The following is a 19,196-nucleotide window of genomic DNA, read 5'->3' as shown; positions in this document are numbered from 1 at the left end:
TAAGACAAAAAGACAATGAAAAGAAAAAGGAGAATGCATTTCTTTTTTCTTTCTACACTATTCATCCCATGTCTTCTATGTGCCCATGTTGTTCCAGGCTCTTGGGATACTAAGGTGAACAAGACAGATAATTTCCCTGCCCTCTCGGAGCCTACCTTTCATGGTAGGTAGATAATTGAACCAAATAGATAATCGGGGTTCTGGGTTGAGTGCTATGGAGACAAAGTCAAATGGTCATGATGGAAGCTGCTGTTTTAGAAGGGGAGGGCAGGAAGACCTGTCCGTGGGAGTGTTTTGTGTAGAGACCTGAATGGTGAGGATTGAGACACGTCAGCACGGGGCAGAGCACTTCTACCCAAGGAAATAGCAAGTACAGGAGAGGGATTGGCATGTTCAAGGATTAGCCAGAAGCCAGTGTAGTGGAAGCAGTCTGAACAAGACAGATGACGGGAGGAAAAGAGGTTGGAGAAATAGCCCAGAGCTGGATCATTTAGTGCCACGTCCAAAGGACTAGGGATTTTAGTCTAAGTAAGATGGGAGTTGGCTAGCTTCCAATCATTTAATAATTTGCTCACTCCTTTACTTACTCAGCCAATAGTGATCAAGCACTTGTGCGCCCAATACTGTACTAGGCATTGGGTGAATATCGGTGAACAAAACTGACATTGCCAATACTTGTGGTTTAGTGAGGGAAACAGACAGGTGTCCAACTAGGGAAACTGCATGTGAGACACATAATTACAAATTTTGGTAAGTGTTGTAAGGAAGAGTGTAAAAGAGAGAATAACAGGAGAGATCAGGGAATGACTATAAGACGAAGAAGGGCCACTAGGTGAAGTTTAGAGCTATGCTCGTTTTTTTTCCTGATGTGTGTACTGTGCACTGGAGTAAATGAGCATAAACAAGTAAGTCTGATCTTGAATGGATGGCGCAGGCCACTGGGTTCTCCAGGCTGCGAGAATCTATTAGGCCATGGGAATCAACAGCCCAGCACACCTTGACCCATTCTTCACACAACAGTCAGAAAGCTCAAAGCAGAGGGAGTTGTATGGACAGTGGCCTGGAATCACTTACTGTTTCGCTCTGTAGTATAGGTGTACTTCAACTCAAACAAAGTAACATGTAAAAAACAGTATTTTCACAAAAAGATAAATATCTGGCATTACAAAAGAATTCCTAAATCTGAAGCATCACAAGAGGATTTATTTCATTAATAAGCTTCCCTAATGCCTTTTAAATTATTCAACCTACAGTCATTTAATTTACATACAACTTTTCAGGAGTAAATGTATTGTAGAAAGAGCAGCATGCCTATAATAAATATTTCCTTGATCAATTACACTTCTGAGCTTTAGTTATCGGCTCAGTAGCATATCACATGCAGATATTACACATCGTATGCAACCGGAATTTCTGTATCTGCAAGTAGAGGTGGTGTTATATTTTAAAACATAAAATGAACATCAAAACGTTAGAGAAATTCCTTCTGTGCAATCTCTGTCAATCACATCACCATGAGGCTTAACAGTCTGGAGAGAATATAGGTGAGATATAATCAATGAGAATGTGAGGCAGAGTTGTAAATTCAGTGAATTGACTGTCTACATTAACAGTCCACCTAGGTGATTCAAGTTCCAAATCTTTATCTTGATAGTGAGACTACTTACTATTCTCTTAATGCTAGATATTTACTCTAGCTCTCAATTTTTATTAGTTAGCAAAATCATTAACATGGAAAGGAATGGAAACACTTGAATCAATTCATTAACGAAATTATGAGCTATGTTACTTGATTCCAAGCTCTATAACTATTTGTCAGAGGAAGTATTATTCTAAGTAGAGCTTCAGAAATATAAAACATAAATAAGAAATAAAACAGGAAAAGATACTCCTACTGCAACAAGTGCAATTAATGCTTATTAACGTTTATCCAGCATTTACTATGAGCTAAGCACTGTGCTAAACATGCTGTATACATGATTTCATTTATTATTATAAGCCAGTGAGGAAGGTATTGGTATTTCCATTTTTCAAATAAGGAATCTGAAGCTTAATAACATCACTTGCCCCTAAATCCTAAGACTAGGAAGAGGCAAGATTTAAATCTTGTATTGGATTTCAGAAACAGAGCATATTCAAATTAAACAAATATAATTTGGGCACCTACTCTTAGTGAAGTATTGGGAATTTAAAGGTGAACAATTTAGATGAGATCCTTGTTTTCATGGGACATCAACTAAGGGGGCATGCTAGGGAGGGATTTGAAGTTGCTTGGGACTCAGTACCACCTGTCCTTATTTTCAGGTGAGAATTTAGAAGAACAGATATTTTATTCTCTTCAACCAATATTAAACATTCAGTTCAGTTGTCTACCATGAAAAATTGTATGGGAGAGTGTGGTAGGTTGAATTATGTATATCATGGGGGATTTAAAAAAAACACGTTCTTAATCCCATTTCTATGGGTGCGAAACCCATGTAAACAGGACCTTTAGGAGATACTATTTTTGGTTAAGGTGTGGCCCAACTGTATCAGGATGGGTCTTTAATCCTATTACTTTCTCTTATAAAAGAGAAAGCCAGAAGTCAAAGGAACCTGGAAGAGAAAGGAGAGAACGTTACCAGGTCACAGGCAGGCCAAAACCCAAGGACTGCTGGCCTTCAGATTGCTACTGACTCAGGGCCATTTCTAGCCCCTGAAACCCTGAACTAATAAATTCCCATTTGTTTAAGCATAACCCATTGTGCAGTATTTGCCAAAACAGCCTGAGAAACTAGGACAGGGAGTGTATCAGTTAAAATGCTTTTGGATACAAGTAAGAGAACACTCAGCTCACACTGGCTTTAAGATGAATGGAAATTTATGAGCCCAAATCATTGAAATGCCCAAAGGTAATTATAACTTTGTGGGAGTTTTGGTCTAGATGTTCACATGATTCATGCATTCATTCAGAATGAGTAGGTGGCATTTGAGTGAAGTGAGGAGGCAAGATGGTTTAATATATGGGGGAAGCACAGCCCATACTGAGGAAATGGGAAGTGCAAAGGCACTGAGGAAACCAGTGAGAAAGTAGTGTGGCTGGAAAAGAGCATCTTGTCCTAACCTCGGGATTCTATCCTGGCCAGAACCAACACAGTTAACACCCCCCGAGGATCTCCAATGTTAGAGAAATGGACAATGGCTGCAGGGATAAGTCATGGTGTCCCTTCTGTCGTCCCTCTTAGTATGCAGCTGTCTACGCCTAATTGCGTTCTGAGTTATCACAGTGTGCATCTAGTTGGCACTCATTCAATAATAGTAAATAACTCCGTAGGTCTTCCTATTACATTCACTACATGATAATTTATATGATTGAATTAATGAGACTATATTTATAATGTTCTATTTTTCAATTTCGCACAGAATATATAGTAGCACGTGCAATTTCAAAACAAACTTTAAAAAATGTAAGGCTGGTGTATGAACAATATTTTCAAGCAAATTAAAGCTTTTCAAAAGGCTAACCCACCCCATCATATTATGCAACGTGATCCCTGATGTGAGCTGCTACTCAGCAAATCTGTATATGATTCATTTTCATACCAAGGCAGATTCAAAATAACCACTGAATACAAAAGAGTAATTAAACTGTAAGAGACAGAAGCAACATTGTAAAACAAACAAAAGAAAGTTGAACCATGGCTATTGCAATTAACTGTATTTAGTATGTCTGTGTGGTGGGAAGAAGCTATACTGCTTAATTGCTGGCTAATTTAAGCAAATTCCTTAACTTCTCGAGTCTTCTTCACTTGTAAAGTGCAGATAATGACGGTTACTTGTAGGACTATTGTGAGGATTAAGTGAAATCACGTGGGCCTGACACTTTGCATACTAAATGATAGCTATTATCATGAAGAAGACATGTAGATGTCATCTTCCTCAAACCAAATAACCCCACATGTTTTTTCCTCCATAAACAAAAGCAAGTACAGTTATGCTGTTTTGCTTGTTTTATTTTATCACCATCATTATTATTTTTTATCTGAAACAGTTGAGAGTCTCGATTCAAGCATTTAGGAAGTGTTTTTGGACCACACGAGACTAAACATATAAGGTAATGCAAAGATCTTTTTACTTCAGAATAATTTTGCTTGGGTACCCTGTACATTATGGCTGCAAACATATCTCCATTCCAATCATTGAGTTTCCATTTAGGAAAAGTGGCTTCCTACCCAAGCTATGCATAAGAGTAATCTATTGAGGTGTTTTAAAAAATAAAATTGCTTGAATTTGACTTCAGAGAACTTGAATCAGAATCTCTGGGGCTGGGGGCTGGGTGGTGGGACTTGGACATTTAATTTCCTTAAAGCTTTATGGGTAGTTCCAACATATAGAGTCAAAACTGACACTCACTGGCACCCAACATTCTTTTTAGGATACTTAAAATCTGTTGAGAGATAGTTTGGGATAGCATAGGGAATACAATCCTTAATATGGACAGGGCTTAAAGCAACTATTTCAACTTTAAATTATTAGCTGGGATAGAAATGTGTTATTTAAGGAACTGTCGGTTTTGTTTTTTAATGATAACAATCTTAGAAACAGTAGCATGTTCCCAAAACAGATTCATCTTCCTAACTGTGCTGGTTTGAAATTATGTACCCCAGAAAAGTCTTGTTCTTCTAATCCTAATTTAACACTGTAGCTTAGGACACTTTGAATAGATTGTTTCCATGGAGATATAATTCACTTAGTTGTGATGTGAACTTTTGATTAAATGGAGCTGTGACTTTGCCCATTCAAGGTGCGTCTTGATTAGCTTACTGGAGTCCTTTAAAAGAGGAAACATTTTGGAGAGAGTTCAGAACCAATTAGAGCCAACACGAGACCCAGATGTTTGGAGATGCAGAAAGAAAATGCTTCCAGCATTTGAAACCAGAAGTCAAAGGACCAGCAGGTGCCAGAGATGTGCCTTCCCTGCTGACAGAGGTGTTCCAGACCCATCTGCCTTTTTTGAGTCAAGGTATTGTTCCCTGGATGCCTTGGTTTGGACATTTTTATGGCTTTAGAACTGTAAACCTGCAACTTATTAAATTCCCTTTTACAAAGCCATTCCATTGCTCGTATATTGCATTCTGTCAGCTTTAGCAAACCAATACACTAACATACCAATATCTCTTTGTTATTTATGAGTGTTCTGATTTAATACCTGGATCCCTAACTCTGTATTAGCCCAAACAACCAACAGTTTACATAAACATTTTCTCTTTTATACATTTTAATTATATCTCTTTCAGTGTAACTCTGAATGGTTAGTGGAAACCTTGAGTAATGATGTGAAGTGATGTGGAGAATATGAATTCAACTGAAATGAATGCTGCAGTTATCTTATTAAGAAGTGCTAGAGTATCACTGTGGATACAGAGCAGCCTCCCATGATTCTTGTCTCAGTGAAAAGTTTTGTATTTTAACTCTCAGCTGCTATTGCTACCCTTATTAAAAATATTTTTCCAGCCCAAATACTTGTTTCCTTGCCCCCACTATGAAGTCATTCGGAGCTGAAGGAACATTCTCTTCTCATTAAAATTGAATATTATGTGAATTTCAACCATCTGGAAAATATGGAGGACAGTCATTTATTTTGTGAATAGTACTTTAAAATGAAGTTTCCAAGATGTTTTGGGGAAAAAAACTGTTTTACTGGTAATAGGCAGCAATGCAACCTTGTGATTTTTGTAAACTTGACTCAGAACTGAATGTTTTCCCTTAGTAATTTTCACATTGACACAAATAAAATTATATGGTATGTATGGACTTCTTTTTCCTTTAACTAGGTGAGAGGGTTGTAGATTTAATATTCCTCTATGCATCTAGTTCGTGGATGGATTTGCCTATTACTTATCACTACAGATCAGTTAGCTCCTAAGAAATCTTTCAGGCAAGATTAATCTCCCATCACAGAGGATGTAGCATCACACAAATCAAGTTAAGCCAGCTACACATGGCTGTGTAAAGACAATGAAAAGAATGCAATTTTTGTGAAATTCTAAAAACTTAAAATTTTGTTTTCACCGATGTATTTTATTCAGGATCTATCTTTGTATACTCAAGGTTAGAAAAAAGTAGGTAACACAAAAAAATGGGGAAAAAGACACTTAAAAATTGGAGATAATCCTCAAAAGAAGACTTACACATTTCACAGTAAGTGAGAATCAAAAGAAAATTGTGAAAGCATTTTTAAAAAGTATAAAGTGTCACATAAAAATTGCTTTATGGTTTTATGCTTGAAGTAGTATTTACAAGGTCAGTACGGTTTCTTTTTAAGTTAATCATTTTTCTTATATAGAGATGTGAAAAAGTGACAAAATCTTTTACAATTCCCTATGGATCTTCTGCCTAGTAGAAAACACAATCTTTTAGTTTAAGTACTCAAAGTGGTAAAAACAGACAAACACACAAACAAGCAAAACACTGTTGGGTTTTCTTTCCTAGTTTCTTTGCTCATAGTACATGATTAACCAAGTCTTTTAGTCTGAAGGGTCACTGTCTCACTCTCAGTATATGTGTATCACTGGATCTATCAAACCAAGATCAATTTTTTCTATAATTCTCTTCTGTGTAATCAGATTTTTCATTTGTTTTTGAGCCTAGTAAGATATTTCTTTTGAAATATGCATTTTGACATTTAGATTTCTACATAGATGAATACTCATTCTTGAACCCAAGAAAAAGCTGAAGGGACCCAACCAATGTCTAATGTAATATTGTGAAGTTCATTTGTAACCCTTTTAGAGACTAGAGCTCCACATGATCCTATCTTGGAGTAGTTCTACATGGAAGAAATATAGATCCACAGCAAAAGTAATTAAAATATATCACTTATCTTTCAAGGGACATTAAAAGAGATCCAAACAGTCCATCACTGTCCTTATTAACATCTGCTTTCCTTTTCTTCCATTTTCTTTACAAGTGCAGCTGCCCTAACTCATGTCTCCTCAACCCCCTTGGAAATAAAACTTCTTCACACATCATTTGTCTTTATTCCCTGTTCATCCCCAGTCTCAGCTCTATTATGAAGGGAATGCTTTTTTTCTCAGGAAGATATTTCTCTCTAGAGGTAATGAGCAGGAGAGAAACAGCTCTGCCCATGAAGGTCTCGTCTTTAGCTGGAGGAAGGTAGGTGAACATTCTCACGTAAATAATTCTTGGGCCCAGTATATATAAAAAGATATTTCCATAGATCTATTTCTTTGAATTCCTTTAGCCAGTATCCAAATGAGTCAATTTCACATGCAATTATGGGTCTATTCTCCCCATAATGTATACCTAGGAGAGTTCCCCAAGAAACTTGACTGTTTACCTGGGAGAGTGTCTTCTCGTCAACCTTATAACCTGTCTTGCTAGGATTTTAATTTCTTGATTATTTTTATTCCTCTCTGTGGGGGATGGGAAACAATTGGAGGCAAAATAAATGAGGATTTGACAGCAAAGAATCTAAGCAAGGGAGAATGCCCAGAGATTGAGTATCTGAGATTTTTGGTTTATGTGCCAGTAGTGGCAATTTGGAGTAAAGGATTGGCTGTATGATGTTGAAATTTAAAAATGTTTAGTCACTGAATTTAGGAGTAAAAAGAATATAAGTATCTAAAAATATGAGTTAAAGAAAAGGTAGGCATGGAAATAAAACAAGGGATCGGAGTTGCAACCCTTTCTTTACTTTCTTTTTCTTATTACACCAAATGAGAGGGAAGACATTATTTTATCATTTCTGTAATAAATAGAGGTAGAATCTTCCCCCCCCCCATTGTCCTCACTCTTCTCATCTCCCAAGTAAAGCATTTTGCTTGCAACCAGACAAGGTAGATCCTCTAATATATTCTTACAAAGAAAGGCTGGGTTCTTTGTAAGACTTCCTTCTAGCTAGAAAGTATGGAGGCTTTTTTTTTTTTTCATATGTTCCCAAATGGCATTGAATCAATTAACAGCACGAAGCAGGAGGAAATGCACTTCGTAATCCTCCTAAATGACTGGCAATAGTACTGTCCTGAAGAAAAATGTCCCCAGTAGCTCCCCCTTCCCTCTATCTCATTTCTAATGTTATCAATAGGTTAGAGTTGTGCATAGTAGAATACATCTCTGGTGAAAAATCTCATCAGGTAGAGAGACATGATAAAAACAAAAACAAAAACATTAAACAGGGATTTCTATGTCAGATTCCATCAGGAAAAAATAAAGAAATGGCTCACCTTTATATACAATGGCTCCCTAAGATGATCAACAAGAATGCAAGCTTTTTCCTCCCACACAGGATTGAGGTTCTTGTGTATAATTTTACTTCTAAAAACTTCTTTTCCTCCAATTTTAAACTTCACGTATGGATCACTTGTCCCTGTTAAAGAGATGCAGATGGATCCATGTTAATCATGCCTTTCTATAGAAGCAAGAGAATAGCTCATCTCAAAATCAGAAAGTATTTAAAGGAATAAAAGTTAATGCAATTTATCAAAAGGGAAAATAAGGGTTAATGTTTTTTACTAAATTTTTCTTATATATTGCTATGACAGTAAATTATTATGGTTGTTAATCTTCTGACAAGTTTTATCTTCTGATCTGAATACAGTGATTTAATACAAATTATGTATCATAGAGTTTAATCTCTGGTATTTCTCTTTATATCATCTGATTGCATATAAAAAAAGATGATGGATGATCTTGGCTGATTTAGCTAGTTTTATAGACACATATGCTGATAAAACTGTATGCTGGCCTGATGGGCTCAGGGAAAGATGAGTCCCAAATTGGGCTTCAGTTTCATTCTCGGACCCATATCCTCTCTTGCTAAGAATTTTTTTAATTTTAGAATGATGGAAAGCAATGGAGGTTGCAGAGGGTGTGAGGAGGAAGAGGACAATGCTTATTAAATGAGCTGGATATTATCTTTTAACATCCCCTCAAACTTCCTAGGATGGTGAAAGAAAATCAGAGACGTCAAATAAGTTGTCCTAGGTACAGAGCTAGCAGCAGATGGAGTTAGGATTCTAACCAAAACTGTTTGACTCTAAGGATTGTGCTTTTGCTACTACATCTCCAAGAGGGAAGGATCTGCACCTACTTACATATCTATTATACCATTTCTCATTTTGGCCTGAGACTGACCAATCCTGACTTAATCAATTCTATGCTGTCATTAAGGATTCCTAGAGAAACTGAATCAATGATACCCCAAGTAAGTCTTTCCAGTGTGTAGCAATCCTCACCATCAGGGAAAGAGTTTTGTATAAGGCCTGACTCTTTTATGAAAGTTTGGCTTAATTTTTCTTGTTTTGGCCAAGCTGAAGCTACAGGTGATAATCATTGTCCATATGATTAAGAGAAAAAGGTGGGTGGAGGCTCTGACAACGGCAAAGCAACATATCAATGTTAGGTATTGCAATTATGATGTTATCTTTAAACTCACCCTCTATAGCTCTCCTCAATCCTCTACTCACTTCAGTAACCAACACCTACGTTAGATTTAAGGATTGTTTTTAGCTTTTCTTATTTGATCATTTGGGTGCACTCTCAAAAGTGTTCACATTTCCCCAAATAAATATATTTTCTTGTTGTCTCTATAGACCTGGGTATGATAGAATAACGATCCCTCATTTATATCATGAAAGTCCATTTAATTCTGATCATTTGTTTTTATCATAAAGATAAACTTTAAGGAAATTTATAAATGTAAATGTAGGAGTTTACATGGAGATCTGTTATGGTGCATTCTTTAGGGGAGTCAATGCAACCAAATGTTTAATAGCTAAAATAATTTTAACATGGTAGTTCCCAATTGTCAGCTCTGGACCGTGGACGATGGAGATGTTGCAACACATTTTCTAAGAGATACTAAAATTCATGTACTCATTTGAATTTTCTTAGTCATGCCTGAGATCAAATTATTTTTTTTTTTTTTTTTTTTTTTATTAACGGAAAGAAAAAAAAGAAATTAACACAACATTTAGAAATCATACCATTCTACATATGCACTCAGTAATTCTTAACATCATCACATAGATGCATGATCATTGTTTCTTAGTACATTTGCATCAGTTTAGAGGAACTAGCAACACAACAGAAAAAGCTATAAAATGTTAATATAAAGAAAAGAAATAAAAGTAGTAGTAATAGTAAAAAACAACAACAACAAACAAACCAACAAGCAAACAAAAACAAAAAAAAACCCTATAGCTCAGATGCAGCTTCATTCAGTATTTTAACATGATTACTTTACAATTAGGTATTATTGTGCTGTCCATTTTTGAGTTTTTGTATCTAGTCCTGTTGCACAATCTGTATCCCTTCAGCTTCAATTACCCATTGTCTTACCCTGTTTCTAACTCCTGCTGAACTCTGTTACCAATGACATATTTCAAGTTTATTCTCGAATGTCCGTTCACAACAGTGGGACCATACAGTATTTGTCCTTTAGTTTTTGGCTGGATTCACTCAGCATAATATTCTCTAGGTCCATCCATGTTATTACATGGTTCACAAGTTTATCTTGTCTTAAAGCTGCATAATATTCCATCGTATGTATATACCACAGTTTGTTTAGCCACTCTTCTGTTGATGGAGATTTTGGCTGTTTCCATCTCTTTGCAATTGTAAATAACGCTGCTATAAACATTGGTGTGCAAATGTCCGTTTGTGTCTTTGCCCTTAAGTCCTTTGAGTAGATACCTAGCAATGGTATTGCTGGGTCGTATGGCAATTCTATATTCAGCTTTTTGAGGAACCGCCAAACTGCCTTCCACAGTGGTTGCACCCTTTGACATTCCCACCAACAGTGAATAAGTGTGCCTCTTTCTCCGCATCCTCTCCAGCACTTGTCATTTTCTGTTTTGTTGATAATGGCCATTCTGGTGGGTGTGAGATGATATCTCATTGTGGTTTTGATTTGCATTTCTCTAATGGCCAGGGACATTGAGCATCTCTTCATGTGCCTCTTGGCCATCCGTATTTCTTCTTCTGGTAGGTGTCTGTTTAAGTCTTTTTCCCATTTTGTAATTGGGTTGGCTGTCTTTTTGTTGTTGAGTTGAATAATCTCTTTGTAAATTCTGGATACTAGACCCTTATCTGATATGTCATTTCCAAATATTGTCTCCCATTGTGTAGGCTGTCTTTCTACTTTCTTGATGAAGTTCTCTGATGCACAAAAGTGTTTAATTTTGAGAAGCTCCCATTTATTTATTTCCTTCTTCAGTGTTCTTGCTTTAGGTTTAAGGTCCATAAAACCACCTCCAGTTGTAAGATCCATAAGATATCTCCCAACATTTTCCTCTAACTGTTTTATGGTCTTAGACCTAATGTTTAGATCTTTGATCCATTTTGAGTTAACTTTTGTATAGGGTGTGAGAGATGGGTCTTCTTTCATTCTTTTGCATATGGATATCCAGTTCTCTAGGCACCATTTATTGAAGAGACTGTTCTGTCCCAGGTGAGTTGGCTTGACTGCCTTATCAAAGATCAAATGTCCATAGATGAGAGGGTCTATATCTGAGCACTCTATTCGATTCCATTGGTCGACATATCTATCTTTATGCCAATACCATGCTGTTTTGACCACTGTGGCTTCATAATATGCCTTAAAGTCAGGCAGCGCGAGACCTCCAGCTTCGTTTTTTTTCCTCAAGATGTTTTTAGCAATTCGGGGTACCCTGCCCTTCCAGATAAATTTGCTTATTGGTTTTTCTATTTCTGAAAAATATGTCGTTGGGATTTTGATTGGTATTGCATTGAATCTGTAAATCAATTTAGGTAGGATTGACATCTTAACTATATTTAGTCTTCCAATCCATGAACACGGTACGCACTTCCATCTATTTAGGTCTTCTGTGATTTCTTTTAACAGTTTTTTGTAGTTTTCTTTATATAGGTTTTTTGTCTCTTTGGTTAAATTTATTCCTAGGTATTTTATTCTTTTAGTTGCGATTGTAAATGGGATTCGTTTCTTGATTTCTACCTCAGCTTGTTCATTACTAGTGTATAGAAAAGCTACAGATTTTTGAATGTTGATCTTGTAGCCTGCTACTTTGCTGTACTCATTTATTAGCTCTAGTAATTTTGTTGTGGATTTTTCTGGGTTTTCTACATATAGTATCATATCGTCTGCAAACAGTGATAGTTTTACTTCTTCCTTTCCAATTTTGATGCCTTGTATTTCTTTTTCTTGCCTAATTGCTCTGGCTAGAACTTCCAACACAATGTTGAATAATAGTGGTGATAGTGGACATCCTTGTCTTGTTCCTGATCTTAGGGGGAAAGTTTTCAATTTTTCCCCATTGAGGATGATATTAGCTGTGGGTTTTTCATATATTCCCTCTATCATTTTAAGGAAGTTCCCTTGTATTCCTATCTTTTGAAGTGTTTTCAGCAGGAAAGGATGTTGAATCTTGTCAAATGCCTTCTCTGCATCAATTGAGATGATCATGTGATTTTTCTGCTTTGATTTGTTGATATGGTGTATTACATTAATTGATTTTCTTATGTTGAACCATCCTTGCATACCTGGGATGAATCCTACTTGGTCATGATGTATAATTCTTTTAATGTGTTGTTGGATACGATTTGCTAGAATTTTATTGAGGATTTTTGCATCTGTATTCATTAGAGAGATTGGTCTGTAGTTTTCTTTTTTTGTAATATCTTTGCCTGGTTTTGGTATGAGGGTGATGTTGGCTTCATAGAATGAATTAGGTAGTTTTCCCTCCACTTCGATTATGTTGAAGAGTTTGAGGAGAGTAGGTACTAATTCTTTCTGGAATGTTTGATAGAATTCACATGTGAAGCCGTCTGGTCCTGGACTTTTCTTTTTAGGGAGCTTTTGAATAACTAATTCAATCTCTTTACTTGTGATTGGTTTGTTGAGGTCGTCTATTTCTTCTTGAGTCAAAGTTGGTTGTTCCTGTCTTTCCAGGAACCTGTCCATTTCTTCTAAATTGTTGTATTTATTAGCGTAAAGTTGTTCATAGTATCCTGTTATTACCTCCTTTATTTCTGTGAGGTCAGTAGTTATGTCTCCTCTTTCATTTCTAATCTTATTTATTTGCATCCTCTCTCTTCTTCTTTTTGTCAATCTTGCTAAGGGCCCATCAATCTTGTTGATTTTCTCATAGAACCAACTTCTGGTCTTATTGATTTTCTCTATTGTTTTCATGTTTTCAATTTCATTTATTTCTGCTCTAATCTTTGTTATTTCTTTCCTTTTGCTTGCTTTGGGATTAGTTTGCTGTTCTTTCTCCAGTTCTTCCAAGTGGACAGTTAATTCCTGCATTTTTGCCTTTTCTTCTTTTCTGATAAAGGCATTTAGGGCAATAAATTTCCCTCTTAGCACTGCCTTTGCTGCGTCCCATAAGTTTTGATATGTTGTGTCTTCATTTTCATTTGCCTCTAGGTATTTACTAATTTCTCTTGCAATTTCTTCTTTGACCCACTTGTTGTTTAAGAGTGTGTTGTTGAGCCTCCATGTATTTATGAATTTTCTGGCACTCCGCCTATTATTGATTTCCAACTTCATTCCTTTATGATCCGAGAAAGTGTTTTGTATGATTTCAATCTTTTTAAATTTGTTAAGACTTGCTTTGTGACCCAGCATATGGTCTATCTTTGAGAATGATCCATGAGCACTTGAAAAAAAGGTGTATCCTGCTGTTGTGGGATGTAATGTCCTATAGATGTCTGTTAAGTCAAGTTCATTTATAGTAATATTCAGGTTCTCTATTTCTTTATTGATCCTCTGTGTAGATGTTCTGTCCATTGATGAGAGTGGTGAATTGAAGTCTCCAACTATTATGGTATATGTGTCTATTTCCCTTTTCAATGTTTGCAGTGTATTCCTCACGTATTTTGGGGCATTCTGGTTCGGTGCGTAAATATTTATGATTGCTATGTCTTCTTGTTTAATTGTTCCTTTTATTAGTATATAGTGTCCTTCTTTGTCTCTTTTAACTGTTTTACATTTGAAGTCTAATTTGTTGGATATTAGTATAGCCACTCCTGCTCTTTTCTGGTTGTTGTTTGCATGAAATATCTTTTCCCAACCTTTCACTTTCAACCTATATTTATCTTTGGGTCTAAGATGTGTTTCCTGTAGACAGCATATAGAAGGATCCTGTTTTTTAATCCATTCTGCCAGTCTATGTCTTTTAATTGGGGAATTCAGTCCATTGACATTTAGAGTTATTACTGTTTGGATAATATTTTCCTCTACCATTTTGCCTTTTGTATTATATATATCATATCTGTCTTTCCTTCTTTCTACACTTTTCTCCATGTCTCTCTCCTCTGTCTTTTTGTATCTGACTCTAGTGCTTCCTTTAGTATTTCTTGCAAAGCTGGTCTCTTGGTCACAAATTCTCTTAGTGACTTTTTGTCTGAGAATGTTTTAAATTCTCCCTCATTTTTGAAGGACAATTTTGCTGGATATAGGAGTCTTGGCTGGCAGTTTTTCTCTTTTAGTAACTTAAATATATCATCCCACTGTCTTCTAGCTTCCATGGTTTCTGCTGAGAAATCTACACATAGTCTTATTGGGTTTCCCTTGTATGTGACGGATTGTTTTTCTCTCGCTGCCTTCAAGATCCTCTCTTTCTCTTTGACCTCTGACATTCTAACTAGTAAGTGTCTTGGGGAACGCCTATTTGTGTCTAATCTCTTTGGGGTGCGCTGCACTTCTTGGATCTGTAATTTTAGGTCTTTCATAAGAGTTGGGAAATTTTCAGTGATAATTTCTTCCATTAGTTTTTCTCCTCCTTTTCCCTTCTCTTCTCCTTCTGGGATACCCACTACACGTATATTTGTACGGTTCACATTGTCCTTGAGTTCCCTGATACCTTGTTCAAATTTTTCCATTCTTTTCCGGATAGTTTCTGTTTCTTTTTGGAGTTCAGATGTTTCATCCTCCAAATCACTAATTCTATCTTCTGTTTCTTTAAATCTGTCTTTGTAGGTATCCATTGTTTTTTCCATCTTTTCTACTTTATCTTTCACTTCCATAAGTTCTGTGATTTGTTTTTTCAGTTTTTCTATTTCTTCTTTATGTTCAGCCCATGTCTTCTTCATGTCCTCCCTCAATTTATCGATTTCGTTTTTGAAGAGGTTTTCCATTTCTGTTCGTATATTCAGCATTAGTTGTTTCAGCTCCTGTATCTCATTTGAACTATTGGTTTCTTCGTTTGACTGGGCCATATGTTCAATTTTCTGAGCGTGATCCGTTATCTTCTTCTGGCGTCTGGGCATTTAGTCAGATTTCCCCGGGTGTTCGACCCCACAGGTTGAAAGATTTTTCTGCGCAGTCTCTGGGTTCTGTTCTTCCTATCCTGCCCAGTAGGTGGCGCACGTGGCACACGCCTGTCTGTGGGTTCCACCAGCGAAAGTTGCTGTGGGTCCCTCAACTCTGGAAAACTCTCGCCGTAGGGGAGGTTCGGCAACCGAAGCGTCTTGGAAGAATGCCAGCCGGCCCGGGGTTCCAAACGCGGGGAGGGTCGCCGGCTGTCGCAGCACAGGAGAGCGTCCGGCCAAATTAGCTAGTCGACCCGGGGCACCAAGCGTGGCGGGAGGGCGCCAGCTGTCGCAGCCCGGGAGAGTGCACTGCTCCCAGCCGACGGGGGAGTCACGTGTTTGGAAGGGATCCCCCGGTCACTGTTCTCCGCAGTCTGGGGATTTCCGACCCAACTATCTCAGTTGTTCCGGGGGGCCTCGTGTGGTGGGGGCACCAGCCGCCGCGGCCTAAGGGGACCGCCTGTCCAATTCTACCAGCTGGCCTGGGAAGGTGGAAGGGAGGGACTCCGGTCGCTTGCTGTCCCACCCAGGAAAGCCCGTGCCCCTTGGTGATCTCACCGGAGCTGGTTCTCCCAGATAGTCAGCCGTTCCAGGATGGGGTACGCTGTCCCTTTGATCTCCCTCGTGGCTCCGGGAGCTGCTCTGTATTATCTCCACTCCCCCAGTAGTTGTTCTGGAGGAGGAAAGGTGAGGGCGGCAAGGCTGTCGAGGCTGGTGGCGGAGGAGCACGGTGAAGGCGGGGAAAGAGGGCACCGTGTTGGTTGGAGAGCAGCCGGAGCAGGAGGGGGAGGAGGGGGAGAGAGGGGGTAGGGAGGTCGGGCGGCTCGGCTGCTGCGGGGCGCGTGCGCCGCGCGGCGGTCCGGGGGAGAAAGAGAGGGGGTAGGGAGGTCGGGCGGCTCGGCTGCTGCGGGGCGCGTGCGCCGCGCGGCGGTCCGGGGGAGAAAGAGAGGGGGTAGGGAGGTCGGGCGGCTCGGCTGCTGCGGGGCGCGTGCGCCGCGCGGCGGTCCGGGGGAGAAAGAGAGGGGGTCGGGAGGTCGGGCGGCTCGGCTGCTGCGGGGCGCGTGCGCCGCGCGGCGGTCCGGGGGAGAAAGAGAGGGGGTAGGGAGGTCGGGCGGCTCGGCTGCTGCGGGGCGCGTGCGCCGCGCGGCGGTCCGGGGGAGAAAGAGAGGGGGTAGGGAGGTCGGGCGGCTCGGCTGCTGCGGGGCGCGTGCGCCGCGCGGCGGTCCGGGGGAGAAAGAGAGGGGGTAGGGAGGTCGGGCGGCTCGGCTGCTGCGGGGCGCGTGCGCCGCGCGGCGGTCCGGGGGAGAAAGAGAGGGGGTAGGGAGGTCGGGCGGCTCGGCTGCTGCGGGGCCCTGAGATCAAATTATTGCTGCTGGTTTTGAAAAGCATCTACACACAACTACTTACCTCCTGCAAAAACATATGATCCACAAGATCAAAGACTTTGGAATCACTTAAAAAATAGACTCCAGCACTTAGTACAGAATCAGGTACATTGTAAGTCCTCAATAAACATTTGGTGAATAAATGGATGATTTAGTGACTTAATGATGTGGGCGGTGGGAAGTGGTCTATAAAATTGCTTGAAGAAAATGTGGGAATCTCCGCTCTCAGTTTCCCACAGTTCTTTATCTCAAGTGTTCCCAAGCATAACTCCGTGGTTTCACCTTTCAGAAATGAGTTTCAAAGCTCTACCACTTTTCCTTTGCACAGATAGTGAAACCCTAACTTCTCCTCATATGTACCCTTGAGAGTGAAAGCTGAGAACAAGGGCAGTCTCTGGGTGTTCAAGGTAGATATAACAAAGAACACATGCCAAAAAAGTTCTCGCCTTTTTTCTTCTTACAGGATCAATGTTTTCTCTGCTTAGTCAAAATTCTAACAAGTTTGGTTAATTGAATTTTCAGCCAAAAACATATTAGAAGATTGGGTGGCAAGGGGAAAACAATAATATGCATTAAGAAATAACGATCTGAAATTAAGGATAAAAAATTCTAAATTTGAGGAGAAGTTACAATAATTTTTAAAAGGTTTGCTTTCTAGAGCAGTCTGAAATAAGGGCAAATGGTTCTACAATGCTATCAGAAAAAGCGATAGACTCCCAAGAACGAAAACATCATGGTATGGAAGCAAGAGCAAAGAGTCCCATGGGTTAGATTAGAGACCTCAGAAACAGACTAATGGGCCCATTGTATTCGACAAAGGTGTCAACTCAGATAATTGAGGGAAAGGATGAACTGTTAAGGAGATGGTGCTGAGAAATGTGACTCAGTATAGGGAGAAAGGTGAAGGCAGATGCCCACCTCATACCATATGCAAAGATCGACTCCAGACCATTCAAATAGCTAAATGTGAATCATAAATCTATAAAGCTAATAGAACATATTGGACTCAAATTGGAGGGAAACATTGCTTATGTTTAAGCATGAACTTAAAAGCATAAACAAAAGGAAAAAAGAGAACTTTATGTACAAAGTTAAATTTTTCTATTCTAATGAAGATATAATGGCAAAGTTAACTGATGGATGACAGAGTGGGAAGGAATATTCAGAGTTCCTGAAAAAGGAGGTCAATATCTTGAATATATAACAACTTTTGAAAATCACAAGAAAAGGACAGGAAATCCCACAGGAAAAAAATGTTCAATTTTCAAAAGGAAAAGCCCAAATAACAAACAAGTAGATGAAAAAGTGATTTAAAAAATACACTAGTACAGAGAAATACAAATGACTGAATTAGTGGGTGTGTTAGTTAAATTCAGTTGTCAACTTGGCCAGGTGAGCATACCTAGTCTTTTTGCTGCAGACATAAGCCAATGGTACGTGAACCCCATCTGTTGCTAATTACATCTGCAGTTGGCTAGGAGGCGTGTCTACTGCAATGAGTGACATTTAACTTAATTGGCTGGTGCTTAAATGAGAGAGTGCAATGTTGCACAGCCTAGCAGCTCAGCCCAGGCCTTTGGAGATGCAAAAAGAAGTCATCCCTGGGAAAGCTTTTGGAACCCAGGGGCCTGGAGAGAAGACCAGCAGAGACCATCTTGTGCCTTCCATGTAAGAAAGAACCTCAGTGGAAAGTTAGCTGCCTTTCCTCTGAAGAACCAACAAAATAAATCCCCTTTTATTAAAAGCCAATCCGTCTCTGGTGTGTTGCATTCCAGCAGCTAGCAAACTAGAACAGTGGGAAACCACTTTTTTCTGATAAAAAAGCAAAAATTAGAATTGAATGTTGAAAATCTATAAATCACTTTATGGGTCAGGCAGCAACTGTTGAATAGTTTCTCTGCCTTCCCCAAACTGAAGACAGTTCTTGGTCTCCCAGCCTTCCTTTCAGCTTAATGTTCAGGACTTAGTGTTCCAGATACTACTGCTATTTAATAAAACTACCTAAACCTTAGGAGCATATTAGAACCATTCTATTATGCTCAGAGGTTGTGGGGCACAGAAATGTAGACACAGCATGTTGGGAGTGGCCTGTCTCTTCTCCAGGATGTCTGGGCTTCAGCTGGGAACAGTCAGTGGCTGGAGACTGGAATCATCTAAAGGCATCTGTGCTGGTTTTAAGGGATTTACATACTCTAGAAAAGCCATGTTTTAATCCTGATCCAATCTTGTGAAAGCAACCATTCCTTTTAATCCCTATTCAGTACTGTATGTTGGAAACATGATCAGGTTATCTCCACAGAGAAGAGGCTTGCCCAATTGTGGGTATTAACTTGATTAGATGGAGATGTGACTCCACCCATTCCAGGTGGGCCTTGATTAGTTTATTCCTATAAAAGAGGAAGCATTTTGGAAAGTGATCTCAGAGAGACAGCAGAATGACAAGAGCAGCAGAGACTCGAGAACTACAGATCCCACCAGCCAGCAACCTTTGGAGATGAAGGAGAATGCCCCTGGGGG

The 19,196-nt window shown here is 39.1% G+C and overlaps 1 protein-coding gene across 1 annotated transcript in view; it reads right to left on the bottom strand.

The window, feature by feature from the left end:
- The window catches only part of MCTP1 (multiple C2 and transmembrane domain containing 1), a 599,962-nt gene that overhangs the window by 233,559 nt on the left and 347,207 nt on the right, over positions 1 to 19,196 (bottom strand). Inside the window, exon 3 of the mRNA XM_077138660.1 lies at positions 8,214 to 8,368. Within this exon, the coding sequence (XP_076994775.1) occupies positions 8,214 to 8,368 (155 nt within the window). The remainder of the gene's footprint in view (positions 1 to 8,213; positions 8,369 to 19,196) is intronic.

Source organism: Tamandua tetradactyla, chromosome 21 (assembly GCF_023851605.1).
Source record: "Tamandua tetradactyla isolate mTamTet1 chromosome 21, mTamTet1.pri, whole genome shotgun sequence".
Taxonomy (NCBI): domain Eukaryota; kingdom Metazoa; phylum Chordata; class Mammalia; order Pilosa; family Myrmecophagidae; genus Tamandua; species Tamandua tetradactyla.
The sequence above is the reverse complement of the archived record's forward strand: the minus strand, read 5'-3'. Positions and strand labels throughout refer to the sequence as shown.